The sequence below is a fragment of the Antrostomus carolinensis genome, unplaced genomic scaffold (genome assembly GCF_000700745.2).
Source record: "Antrostomus carolinensis isolate BGI_N321 unplaced genomic scaffold, ASM70074v2 scaffold49723, whole genome shotgun sequence".
Classification (NCBI taxonomy): Eukaryota; Metazoa; Chordata; class Aves; order Caprimulgiformes; family Caprimulgidae; genus Antrostomus; species Antrostomus carolinensis.
This window is the reverse complement of record NW_010305416.1, coordinates 9,136-23,177: the sequence shown is the minus strand read 5'-3', so window position 1 is coordinate 23,177 and position 14,042 is coordinate 9,136. Positions and strand designations below refer to the sequence as shown.

General features: G+C 33.6%; 1 protein-coding gene across 1 annotated transcript in view; it reads left to right on the top strand.

Moving 5' to 3' along the window:
- Nucleotides 1-11,814, top strand: part of LOC104522472 (protein AF-10-like) — a gene marked incomplete at its 3' end in the record, with an annotated part of 38,176 nt that extends 26,362 nt beyond the window's left edge. The window contains exons 4-7 of the mRNA XM_010164777.1: nucleotides 1,232-1,341; nucleotides 7,494-7,597; nucleotides 9,656-9,749; nucleotides 11,719-11,814. Of these exons, the coding sequence (XP_010163079.1) occupies nucleotides 1,294-1,341; nucleotides 7,494-7,597; nucleotides 9,656-9,749; nucleotides 11,719-11,814 (342 nt within the window). The remainder of the gene's footprint in view (nucleotides 1-1,231; nucleotides 1,342-7,493; nucleotides 7,598-9,655; nucleotides 9,750-11,718) is intronic.
- Nucleotides 11,815-14,042: the final 2,228 nt, after the last annotated feature.

Genomic DNA, 14,042 nt, shown 5'->3' with positions numbered 1-14,042 from the left:
CTTTTTTTTTTTTCTTCCTTTTTCTTTCATTATTGGATACATTTACACAATGATAATTTACTTTGTTTACCTAATCTAATAATCTGCTAGATTATCTAATTATGTAAGTCTGTCATTTCATGTCCTTAATATTTGCGTACAAGTAAGCCTGGGTAGGAGGAAAGCACAGTTATGTTTAAGGTGTACTGAAGGTCTTGGGACTAAAGACTTCAGCTTTCCTCTTGGGGCAGAACAGAATTCATCCTAAATGATTAGCCACACCAAATTCACTTTCAGATGAGGTAACTGTACTATGTGATATGCAATATTACTCTTGTAATTCTATTTTTAGTGTCAATATATTAATATGTTGGGTTATCTGTGTAGCAGCTTTTGCTAAATCTACAATTATGGCAAACTGTATTCCACCTAAACAAACTGACAACTCTCAGGATCTTAGTATTGAAAAAAGGCCTAAAATTAGAGGTTTCTTTCTGAATTGGTCTTTCCCTCTGACCCCATCCAACCAAAGGTCAGACAATTAGGAGTGTTTACTTCTTGAAATGTTATTAAAGCGCAATATGGTAAGTAACTAAACGTATTTGGTGACCCCAAGTTAATGAGTTAGAACAGGACTGGATATGGGCACTGGTATTCCTATGGAAAAGTGAGTTCCTCCACTTTTAGAGGAGGAATAAGAGAGATTTGATAGAGGGGGTGTGAGGGTGTGTGTACTGGGATTTCTTTCTATAGAAAGAATACAGGAGTCTAAGTAAAATCAGAGTGACTTTGTTTAAATAAAAAGTATACACAGAAGTCTTCTATGATGGCAATACTTGCATGAATACTAGTTTGTTCAGATATTTTCCTTTTGCAGGAATTTGCATAGCTTTTATGCTATTACTGTTAAGCCAAGAAACTTAAAGAAGTAACCTTTTTTTTTTCATTTTTATGTCACTGTATATATATATATTTATATAATGTATAAATCATTAGTATTTGGGTTTCATGGAGTATTATTTGTATAAGTTCTCCACTGAATAAACTTAAAAATGTATTACAGCTCATCTAAACTTTGGATAATATAAAATGAAATGTAAATATGACTTAAGTAACTTATGTCTGTAATATTCTAAACAGTGATAATAGTCTGTGGAAATAAGTGTTGTAAAAAGTTCTTTGTACTGTAATTGAAATGTTCTTTGAGCTTCTAGAAAACATTAAAATTAAATACAATTATAACTTTTTGTAGGTTGGGCTCATGTGGTTTGTGCTCTGTACATTCCCGAGGTGCAGTTTGCAAATGTTTCTACAATGGAACCTATCGTGTTGCAGTCTGTTCCTCATGATCGTTATAATAAGGTATAATTATATGTCATTTTATCTCTATCTAGTGTATTTATTTTAAAACTTGTGAGCTTTAATAATCTAAACCTACACTTCTTAGAATGTACTTTATATAAAATTAATAAATACAGTAATGCTGTATGTTTTCTGCTGTGGCTTTATGATAAATTCAAGAATTAAGAAAGCTATATTATTAAATTAAGCTGTACAGTTATCTGCCATGTCTCATTATTCTTTTACAGATTAGGGACTGTTTTGTTAATTAAAAATATCGTGGTCTTTGAATAACAGTTTATTTTGAAAAGAATGTGAAATATTTCCCATAGGTTAAAATATTATTACAGCTTATTTGAAATGTTATTATTAATTACCACTAAGTCCTACTGTTTTAAGTATTGATATGAAGTTCATAAATATTTCTTTTAGGAAGAAAAACTATGCTAATGTATTAAGGCAAAAGCTTGCAGACTTTTGCCTTTGTAAATAGTATTCACTTTAGTGGGATTGTTTGCTTGTAGAACTTGTCCTAAGTGTCAGTGAGATGGAATGTTTTATAAAATGTGGTGAGGCTTTATTAAAAAAAAAAAAAAAAAAAAAAAGGGAAGCAATGTGAAAGTAACTTATTAATCTTCTATAGATAGTTACATTTTTCTACTTATTTCACTTGTGCTACCTCTTTGCCATTAGACTTAACTTCCTCCTTTGTATTTTTATATTTTCCCTTCTGTAAACTGGAAACTGTCTGAATTTCTGATTAGTTTTATTACATATTTTTCTTGTGATATTCTTTTTACCTCTAGTTTCTTTCTTTTATTTTATTTTATGGTGGTTTGTGGACAGTGGAGTGAAAGTGAAATAGACTGTGTAATAAAAGAAAGAAAAGACGTGTATCACCTCTAGTGTTCTTCCTGCAGGGAAACCAGTCTTCTGTTGTCTCTGTGACCTTCCTCCTCCCCCCACCTCAGTTTACATCTCTTGATTTATGCACCCCTCCATGTTTTCTTAGCAGTTTTTTTTATTTTCCTCCATACTTTGGTCTTTTCCTTGACTGTTTCACATTCTCACAATTGCTGTCAGTATGTTTTTCCCATCCTATTTACCTGTGTATCTGAAAAGCCAGGAGTAAAACTCTATGTTCATGCTTTCATATTACATGCTACCTGAGCATCTATCTGTATTGGCTCCTCACTGTTGGCTTCCTCTGCATTGGCAGGAGCATGCAACAGTGAGATGAAGTGCAGAACTAATAAAAATTTTGTGCTTGAACACAAAACAGTACAGATTTGCTGTGGCCAATGAGTTTATTTTCTCTCTCTCCTCAACTCTGGGCCAACAGCACATCTGTTTTCTCATTTTTCCTCTCAAAGTAGTCATAATATTTTTTTTAATTGGTAGTGGTTCTTCCCTAATGCACTTCAAAAATTTTGTGGAACAGTTTGGATTTTGTTTTATTTTGCACTATTTCCACTGATGGTAATTGATATTGATGAATAGATCCTTGTAACTTCAAAAAATGTACCTTGTGTCTTTTAATATTACTTGTTCAAAAAGTCCATTGTTGGGCTGTGTCTTTAGTCTTTAATTCCTTTTTGTGACAATTAAAGTTGCTTCTTTCTTGAATTGTATAGTTGGTTTTTACTGCTAAAATCCCAATTTGCATTTGTTGGGCTGTATTTACCAGGACTTTTTTATTTTTGTAGATAAAGTTCCTGATGGTGTTTAGCATTTAATTTTCTGCATTTTTAGTGGGTATTCTGATTTGGGCCTATTTTCCGTGGTAACAGTCAGCCTAAAACTACTTTTATGCAGGCCACTGCAGCATATTGTAAAATATAATGAGACCTGTATCAGAAATTTCAAGGTTTGAGGTCACACCCCTAGCCTGCAAATTATTATTTTTTTTTCCCTCTCTCTTTTTACAGAACCTAGTTTCTACTGTCTTTATTTGGTCTATTTGGTTCAGGGAGATAATTGCTGTGGATTTCAGGGGAATCAAAGAAATGCCTATAGTGCAGTTGCTGCAGCAAAACTCCTGAAACCAATCTAATTAGCTTCACTGCCAACAGCAGTCTAATTGTAACAGCACAAAATTTAAGAGGCAGTCACTGACTTTTTGGTAAATCTGTAGCCAGTGCTGAGTTTGATACTGCTGTGGCTAAACTGACACCACTTCCCGAGTAGGCTGGTTTTGAGCAATGCCCCCAAAACCAATATAACTAGTAATTCCCTTTTCAGGTAGACTGTAATAACTGCACCTCCCCACCACACCTTGCTAGTCAGTATTAATTATGTTTATCAAAATTGTACGTTTTTAAGATCAGAAACTGTGATCAAAAGCATTTAACTCTGGCTTTTTCAATTTGTGAGGAAATGGGAAAGAAAAACCGTTTTTTTTTTGAGAAGTAGATGTGGCAAACAGTTCTGAAAACATTTGTTGCACATTATGAACAAATGTAAACATGTAAATAGGGAAAAAATGACTAGAATTGTTTCTCCTTTTAGAGAGGCTTAGGGCTAATTTCATTCTGTCTGTCAACTCTGGTTGGAATAGGATGATTTTAAGGAAGATTTTATTTCCTGTGAAGTCCTAAATAATTCTACAAATCCAGATGGATACATATAGAAGACTAGCATGTGGGATTGAGGGAAAATACAGGTCAATTAAAATTACTGTAAGGGAAAATTTATACCCCAGTCTTTAAAATAAAGGCAAATGACATTGGAGTTTTGCCAGGAGATAGTACTTAATTTACACTTTTTTTTTTGTATGCACTTGTATCTTTATTGAGCACTGCAAAATATTACAAACAACAGTAATCTTAAATGCATGAGGAAGCACAGCTGATACCAGTGCATGAGGGTTGTCGGTGTAAAGATGTTTGGCTGCTATTTCCCTGAAGTTTGTCTGCTTCTGGAGTGAGAACCGTGACATTACAGAATGAATCCACTGAATGACTTGATTAGTGGTTTAACTAACAGGAAAGCTCTTTTTACACAGTTGCTTCCAAAACCAAATGGACTAGTAGTTGCCCTCCTATTTAGCAGATGTTTGTTATTCCTTGGATGGTTATGCATGGATAATATATATTTATTTTATGTGAGCTTTATTTGTCTCTTTCAGGTTCATTTGAAAGTATGTGGTCATTCAATATAATTACTGCTTTTAGGAATCTTTTTTAAGAGCTGATTAAAAAATGAGTGCATTTGGAATTTCTTGATCTGCCTAGGAGTAAAGGCAGCTGTTAGACTTTTGTTTTAATACTTACTGCAACAATGAGAAGTTTCTGTACAACTCCAGGGTTTGATTCTGTAAGCAGAGAATGCTTTTGGGTAGCTGTTACAAGTTGAGTAAACTATTTCTCAAGTGACTTTTTGTTTTATAAGATTTTTCTTGCCTCATCTTTCCTTCTGTCTTTGCTTTTGCAAAGAAGGTTTACGTTTTGAATCTTTGAAGAAAAAAAATATTGACAGAAACATAAAGGCAGCTTTGCAAAACGTGCATTTTGCCATTAAAGAAACTAAGATATTTGTTGTGGTTTCTTGGGTAAAATTTCCTTGCTGAGTCAAAAGTTTTGTGTTATGTTTTGTTTATTTTCTAGTGAGTTTGGGAGAAGTCTAAATATTGCCCTCCCTTAAGAGTTCTGAAGAGCAGTGCTGCTGTAGGTGGTAGGACGCAGAGTTTTACACTTCCACATTCTGGAAGTTTCACAGGAGGTGTAGCAATTGCATCGATTTGCAAATGCATGAAATTCTTCTGCTTTCTGAAAGAAAGATAAAGGTTCTCAGGCTTCTGTAATTGTTTGTGTGTCTAAGAGAAGGTAGAAGTATGAGAAAGAAGCTCAGCTTTAGAGAGAACTTACTGTCCATGTCGGAATGGGAATATGAACCTTCTTTGACCCTGAGTCATATGGAAGATGAGGAAACAGGTTTTATACTTCTCATGGCTATCGTAGGAAGAAGTTCATTGAGCTTGTTAAAATGGGTAGGCAATCCACCATGTTGTTGTTAAACTTGTTTGTAATGTAGCTGGTTGTTTGTTATCATTTTTCAGTCATTTTACTGTAAATTGGTTTAAAGGTTCCTGAAACACAGACCCTAAATGTAGTATGTAGTGTTGATACAGGGCCTACATCATTACTAATTGGAATACTCAAATAACTTTTATTTCTGAGCTTCAGTGAGGAAAAAAATTACACGTCTTAAGGCAAAACTCTGAAAAAAACAGATCAGTAACTGGAACTAGAGTTTTATGGGATCTGTTGAACTCTCTCTATATAGAGGTACTTTACTTTTGAAGTTCCTTACACTTAATATCGTTACTTCGATGAAGTTGGAAGATCATGACTTTGTTTGTTCCTAAAAACTAAATGTGTCAAGTCATGGTATGCAAAGCTAAAAAGCAGCCAGTCTCGGACCCTGTCAAACAACTGAATTATCTGTGCACTACCTTGATGCACAAAGGAAGTAAGGCAAAGACTTAAGTAGGATTATCCCTTTTCTGATCCTTCAAATGTTAGTATATAGGGTATGATTTTAGGATATGTTAGCTATTGGGTTTAGTGCTTTTTAAAATTCTTGTGGAAACCGTACAAGAATGACTCACCTGCCCTAGAGTCTCACATGTTAACAAAAATGCTTTAGTTAGCTGACATTTTAAATTTTGTTCTGAATACCTCTGTTAAAGGCTGTTCTGATCTCAGAATTTCATTAATTTTCATGTCTTTCTAAGTAATATTGTTTTTGCATTATGTGCTTTTTGGTTTTTATTTCTGTGATATCTTTTTTCTTAAACTGTATTTTCTACTACCCCTGGTTGATGTTCTATTTATTTTTTTTACTCATTCTCTGTCTCACTCAAGGGAGGTTGTGATACAATTGCAGTAAGTCAGTTACAGTTTAAATGTAGTAAAATTTTTTTTTGGGAGGAAATTTTTTTTTTCTCATCTGGGATCTTGTAATGGGATTTCTGCAGAGCTAGCACTGTGTTGTTGATGTTTCTTATCTCAATAAGGTTCTCCATCATTTAAAAACAGACACTTGACCGCCCCAGTGCTGGGGGATACCTTCATTAAGAATCTATGTGAGATGATAGAATCTCTCTAAATGGCATTTCAGTAATTAGGACAGTAAAAAATGTAAAAAGAGATTTAGTTTTGCTTCATGTTTCTCCCTGAAATGCTAGTGAGAGATTGTAGTGATGTCTAGTATAATAGTGAGCTTTCATACAGCATATATCCATCCATATTGGCCACATACTTTAAAAAAAAAGAAAAAAAAGAAAAAAAGTACTGAATAATGAGAAAAATTTTTGATTCTTTTTGTCTTTTTTTTTTCTTCTATTTTACTGAAAAAGTTTTTGAAAATGCTACAAATTGACATAGTATCCCCATAAAACAAATAAATTGACAGAAATGCTATTAAAAGATTTTCAGGTACTAGAGAGGTTGTTTTAATTTTAGCTTGTTTTTGAGCTTGAAATGGGTTTGATTTACTAATTTGAGCTTTGCTTACTGAAGATTCTTGCTTGATTAGTTTCTAAGATGTTTATGAATCTGTCCAAGTCATACTGAAATTAAAGCAGAGTTCTGCTAAACAGCATATTTAATTAAAGGTAACTGAGCATCATATGGGTACTGAAGCATGCTATGAGACTTCTGAAAATTCTTTACACTAAATGTACAATAAAATGTTAAGTTTGCAGGTTTTCTGGATGTAGACATATACCATGTGGTATTTTGTAGCATTACCATTAGGCACTCGGTCTAATTTGACATTTCAGAATGCCACCAGTGCAGGTAATGTTAAATGAATGTGAAAATGATTGTGACCTAAAAGGACATAAACACAAACTTGAAAGCGAGGAAGATCTTGAAGCTTAATGCTTTTAACCTTTGTCTGTTTGACCATTCAGCTTGTTTAGTAGCAGTATAGATAGAACTTAAGTAAATTAGTATTTGTATTGCTTTAGCATTGGTGAAGTGTTACACAGATCCTGAGTGTCTACCAGGTGATCTCCTTTTGGAAACAAAAGTAATTATACTTTTATAAAGAAGTTCTTATATAAGCTTAGCTGAAAAATCCAGTAGTTCCCACCCTAGGATCTCCTATGAGTAACACAGAATTTATTTGTATGCTCCTTATCACATTAAGTATTTTCTCTTTGATAGACATGCTATATTTGTGATGAACAAGGCAGAGAAAGTAAAGCAGCCACTGGTGCTTGTATGACATGTAATAAACATGGATGTCGACAAGCTTTTCATGTAACATGGTAAGTATATTTTATTATTTAACATCTGTGATGTTCCAGAAAGAATCAGTGCACGCAGTGTAATGAATAAAGTCTTTATTTAGTATCTTTCTGGGGAAAGAAATATGGCAAAGTGGTTTATGTAGGAATATCTAACTTTACTATAATAGAGTTTACTAACAATATGGCAGTAAGGAAATGCTTGTCTTACTTTATGGACTTCTAAAAGAGTCTGGGTAATTAGATTAAACTACATGTCAGCAGGTAAAAGGAGGTAAAAGGAGTTCCATCCCCAAATTTACAGGCATTATTTGTCTTTTTTCAAATTCGACTGAAGCTATTTTGCAATAGAAAGATGGCAGATTTACACAGACAGTCTAGCTACATAGCCTGTGGGTTTGCCTGTTTGAGTGCCCCAGTGTGCTTCTTCATGACCAGCTCCGTCAGGGAAATGATATTTGCACACCTACTTAAATTACTTAAATGTCTTTTGTTCGGTGTAATCAAGTGATACTTTGAATGTCTTGTACAGATCTCAGAAGGATATAATTCTGTAGTTTAGGTGCTGATTTCTTGGCAACTCTTCTTTTTTTTTTTTTTTTTTCCTTTTAATTACTTGACAATCTTTCATAAGTACCTGATTTTTCATTGGATGTGGTCAATGTCAAGTTTCTTTTTATGGTGAAAATGGATTGTGTTCCTCAAAGTGTGCGTACCATGTAAAGAGGTTACTTACAGATGTGAAAAAATGTATACATGCAAGTATTTGGATGAAAAGGTCTCTTTTATTTCAAACACATGGATGTGTACAAGAGTCCTTTGCATCTTCTTTCTTCCAAAACCCTGTTTTCAGTGAATGCCGTAAAGAACGTAAGAATTAGGTTCAAAATGAAAAATATTTATCTTGCCAATTTTTAGACTCTTTTGATTCTAAAAAACCCAAGTATGTACTACAAAATTATACCTAGCCAGACAGTGCTGTGACAGGATATTGAGAAGCTTCTGTCATATTTAAAAAATGGAAGAAAAATGCGAGTACTACAGAAGGCAGAGATCCAGGATGAGGTGTATCAGTTTTGGGTTAACGAAACCAATGTCTAAGGGAGAATGAGCTTGAGTCCACATGTTTTTGTATGGCAAGTTTAGAACGATGACTCTTCACTTGAAGAGATCCTGTTAAATGTTTTCTGTAGTTGGCATCTGCAACTTGGTGGGCATGTATTTAGGAATAAGTATTTCTGGATTGCCCAAGAACATAATATATAAACAAGGGAAAGTGATTTTAAAAAAGCAGTGAAAATAAGCTGCGTTAAATATTGTTCTTTCATTTAAATACTCATGTGCATCACTTTGACTGTCACATTCTGTTATTATGCTAATGAAAATGATATGGAAAATGAAACTTGAGTATTTGTTTTTTTCAATGTTGAAATTGGTTTTGATAAAGAAAATTAATCAACATTACAAATGGTGAAAAGCAAATTTGATTTGAAAAACATGTAGTAGAATAAGGTAATAATTAGCCCAGGCAAGGAAACTTGTAAGTCTTGTTCTTTTTAAAAGAAATTAACCTGTCACAGTCTTTTAAACCAATAAATATAGTTTGATTTATTATGTCATTGAAGTTCTGTTAAAAAAAAAAAAAGTCATTTTCCTGGCAAAGCAGAGAATGTTGTGTGCAGCTTTAAAAAAATTTCTTCTTTGGATCTACAGTATGGTTTTGTTAAAAACGGTACTTTCTGGAGATAATTTTTGGCTTGAATTTGAACTGGGAATCATTGTAAATTGCTTGGTTTGTTTATTTGTGGGAGTAGCTGCACAATAAATGTAGATTTTTCAAGCTATAAGCTTGTATGACTGGCTTTGGCCTGATGCCTTTTTCATAGTCTTGAGTATAAACCAAATGTTTTTCACTGGGTTGAAAGGTTGTTTATGTGCTTTCATGCCATTAGAAGTCACCTATGTGGAAATCTCTTCTATAAAATGCAGATATAAGTGTCCATACATTATCAGCTGTGGTGTTGTGGTACAAGTTGATGTAAAAATGCTTTTTTTGAATGTTGTTTGGTTTATTTTCAGTGCACAGTTTGCAGGACTTCTTTGTGAAGAAGAAGGCAATGGTGCAGATAATGTCCAATACTGTGGCTACTGTAAATACCATTTTAGTAAACTGGTATGTATTTGTTAAATTCTATAAATAAATTTAACTGATTTATTTTTTAATCCTGAGTTGCTGTTAACACTAGAAATAATATTTTCATGTAGCTCAGAAAGTAGATTGCATTTCGTTAAAACAATGTTTCAATCACAGTTACAGAAGTACTAGCTGAAAATGTTTTTGTAAGTGGTTACTTTCTAGATGTGTGCCAGAAATAGCATGCACATTTAGCGGTTTTTTCATTAAGTTCCTGTAATGTTTTCTTTTGCTATTTGATTAGTTGGCTTCTAGGAATTTAGTCCATTCTGGAATAATCTAGAAAATTTTACTTGTTATGCTGTATATTAGAAAATAAAGAAGCCCTCAATTTCTTTCTGCTTCTGTTACTCTTTTTTTTTTTTTTAAAAAAAAGAGTATTTTCCCTTTTGTTCTATCTCACCGTCTGTTTTGTCTTTCTCAACCTCAAGGAAATGACTTGAGGTTTGATTTTTAAAAAACAAACAAGCAAACAAAAAACTTTGAAATTTCTCAGTTATTTCATTAGATTTTGAATCAGACCTCTGGAGTCTTTCCCGTCACTTCTTACCAGTTTGTCAGTTCCAGATATCTGTTTCTGTGTACGTGTGTAAGGGTGTGGACTTGAAGGACTTACTGATGTTTAAAAAATGCTATTTATGAATATTGAATTATGACAATTGAAATATATTGACATAAGTTCAGATACTGCTGTAAGTATAATTAAGCTTGCTGATTACTTGTTTTCACTGCGAAAGAAAAAGGTGAATACTTGTGTTACTTTTGTATAGGTTGCAATAAGGTAAAAACACAGGGCCAATTTTAACTTTTTAGAAGGTATGCTTGCTGAGGTTAGCTTGTGCTCCTGTGAATAATGATGAGTTTGCTTCATAATGAAGGTAAGTCAGGGCTTTCTAGGCCCTTACTAAGCTAAATTTTTTAAAAAATTATCTTGAGCTAAGTATACAAAAGAACAAAAACGGTCTATTACTTAGCAGTGAAGGCAAGCTCTTATGCTGTTACACATTTGATTGGAATATTCCAGTGCTGCTATGTTTGAGAACATGTATGTTTATTTAAAAAACAAGTTTAATGATAACGACATAACTCCATATTTGATGTGTAGTTAGTTAGCTTTCCATTATGAAACTATAGTGGTAAGAATGATAAAGACTGGCAAGATCATGTAAGTGTTTTAGTGTTTCTTTAGGATTATTGTGACTGTTGATGCCTGGTAAATGCAGGTGTTTAGTATTTACTACTGAAGATGATGGGTGGTGTATATCTGTTATACCACTGAAAAATCCAGTTGGCAAAGCGCTGAATTGATGTGTCTTTATAATGCTGCCTCAGTAATGATAAAATAACAAACATTCTGAACACTGGCCTAGCATAAAATATTTGTAGTCCAGACTGGACTCTCAAACGTCACAGAAATACAGGCAATTATGTCTGATGCTTGTAAGTGCATACCTGACCATAGCATTCTGTATCCTATTTTTTAAACCATTTTAATGAAAGTATTGCAGATAGTTCACTTGAACAATAAATCATGAAGCCATAAAACAGCCACCTCACAATGCATTTAAAGCGTATGGCAGTGCTAGCACTGTGGTTTCATGTGATCCTCATTTGAGGAGCATCTTTTCTGTTTTATGTTACGAAAACCTGACAATGCGGCTGGCATGTTTCAAACTTTAAAAAGTGGCAAATCTCATTTCTTTGTGGAAAACGTATCTTGCAAATTTGTGGAAGGTGTAAAAATCTATATCAAGGATAGGCTGTTTTCCTGGTATATATTGGGTAGTCTTGTTAATTTTCTTAGTATTAGTAATTTGTCAGTTTTTTGGTAACTGAAGTTTTTTTTTTCTTCAAGCAATAAAGCATCTTATAATTTGAAATGCTTTATACTTTTTATTTATTCAAATGGTTCCTTTTCTCTATCCATAAATATATTTTCTCTTTTTAGAAAAAGAGCAAACGGGGATCTAACAGGTCATATGATCAAAGTTTAAGTGATTCTTCCTCTCACTCTCAGGATAAACATCATGAGAAGGAGAAAAAAGTAAGTGGATTTGTCATTGCTAATTATGTGGCACATCTGCTTAATACTAGCACTTTCTGATAAATTTAATTTTTGCTGAAAGGCTTGAAGGAAATCTTGTTCCTATAGCACTGAATAATAAATAACATGGATGATAAACTAGAGGTAGTAGGGTCCAATGAGGAAAAATCTTCCGCTGCATTTGTACATGCACCTGCCTATTCCTGTTTATCATCAGTTTTGGGATATGCACTGAAACATATCCATTGGGAAGGCTGTTTCCATGCAGCTTCCTTTGCTTTAGTTTTCCATTAGAGATTTCTTTGTGTAGCCTTTATGACTAGACAGGAAAGAAATACAGGGGTAGACATTTTAGAAAGTGTGCTGATAAACAGGTGCTTCTATTTGTTTGTTTCAATCTGTCATATCTTTTTCTCCTCATTAAAGACCTGACATCTCTTGTTGACACGTTTTACTGTTAGTGGTGGTCAAGCCCACTGTAATGGCAAAATAACTTGTCATTCACCTGGGAATCTTCCTGGGAGGGTACAAAGAACATAACTGATTGCTAATTTCTATCGTTGGTGTATTCTTTTAACAATTTAACTTTATGTGTTTTTAAAAAAGAATTTTAAGTTTATAATTATTATTACTTTACATTTTTATTACTGCTAGGTTAATAGTTGTCTGTGGGAAATTTGTTATCTAAATTCAACACAGTGATAACAGTGGCACAATAGTGCAGATTTGCTTTGTCTCATTTTTTATCCCTCTAAGAATACAAGCAAAACTGCTCACCTGCATGCATCCTGTGCATCTAACTTCATAGACTCTTTCTGTGGGTGTGGGTAGGCTTAGTTTTGCATTATTCAAAACCATTTTGTGAAAGTTGAAATCAAAGAATGTATTGACCAAATCTGTATTGTATGAAGTAGCTATATTTATAGTGACAAGAAATTGAGTAACCAATGTCAGTCTTCAGACCCTTAGTCTTCATAATGTTTGATTTGGTTTTTAAGCTCACTTCCACTTTGGATGGATGTTGATCTCCTTTGTTCTTGGATAATCTTTTAAAAAGTGTCTTTAGATGTAATTAATGGTGTAGGTGAGTAGTTATATCTTCATCTGGTAATGCAGGAAAGAGTAAGCGTGGTAATGTGGTTGCACCTCTGAATCTAAATTTGTGATGAAAATAACAAAAGTATGGGGTCTTGGCAGATCTTTTTGTCTTAGTAACACATTGGTCGAAAAAAAACAATCTTGAATTACAGAATTACCTGCAAGGTAAAACCTTACCAGTATTCACCATATTTTTTTCTTCATGTGCTTTGTTTTTCACCACTATCATATTTCAGGTCATGTTTTGTCAAAAAACACACATGGATTTTTACTCACATTAACAAAACTTTCAAGTTGAATTTGAAGAAACTTGGAGGTGTGAGCATGTGGCTCAATTTGTTTTGTACGTCTGAGCAGTGCAAAAACCCTGTTGTCATAGTTTGGTTTTTTTTTTAAAGTGACTTTAAATGGAGATACTATACTTTTTCAGGTCCTAATGCCTGTGAAATCTTTAGGGAATGTTTGGAGGGTGTTTTTAACACAGTGTGTTCAGCCAGTGTATCAACTGTTTTTTCTGCTAGCTGCTCAACTTCTCCTGTTCAGTAATTGTTTTGATGTGGACCTTCAGGAAATAGTTAATGCTGAGGCTTGCCTTTAAAAGTCCTGGCCTTTTTCTGTGACTTGGTTTGCTAGAAATAGGATATTGGATTTTCTTCTACCTTTCGTGAACTGAAACATGGTAATCCAGAAGATTTTATGATCTGTAATGCCAATTGAAGCAATGCAGTTTGAAGCACTAACCTATTATTTGACATTGAGAGGTTCTCGTGGCATGTAATAGCATGTTCACTTATCAAATTTAATTTGCTTTATATGTTGCATAATAACAGAACATGGTTCTAGTTAAAGCCACCAAGTGGTGTAAAAAGTTGCAGTTTCCTGCAGCTGTTAATCACCTAACTTTTTGTGGCCAGAGACTTTTTGTTTGGCGTTTTTAATCTTACATGTTCTGTAGTTAAAGAATGATTCGTGCTTTGCAAAATACTAATCTTTACGCGATGAATTGTATGTGGTATGGAGGTTCATTCTCTTGATAAAATTAATTACCTTCTACATGTGATATCTTATTTGATATAGTGTATCAAATATACATGGTATCTTGGAGGGGAGTATGGTCATTTTTTAGGGTG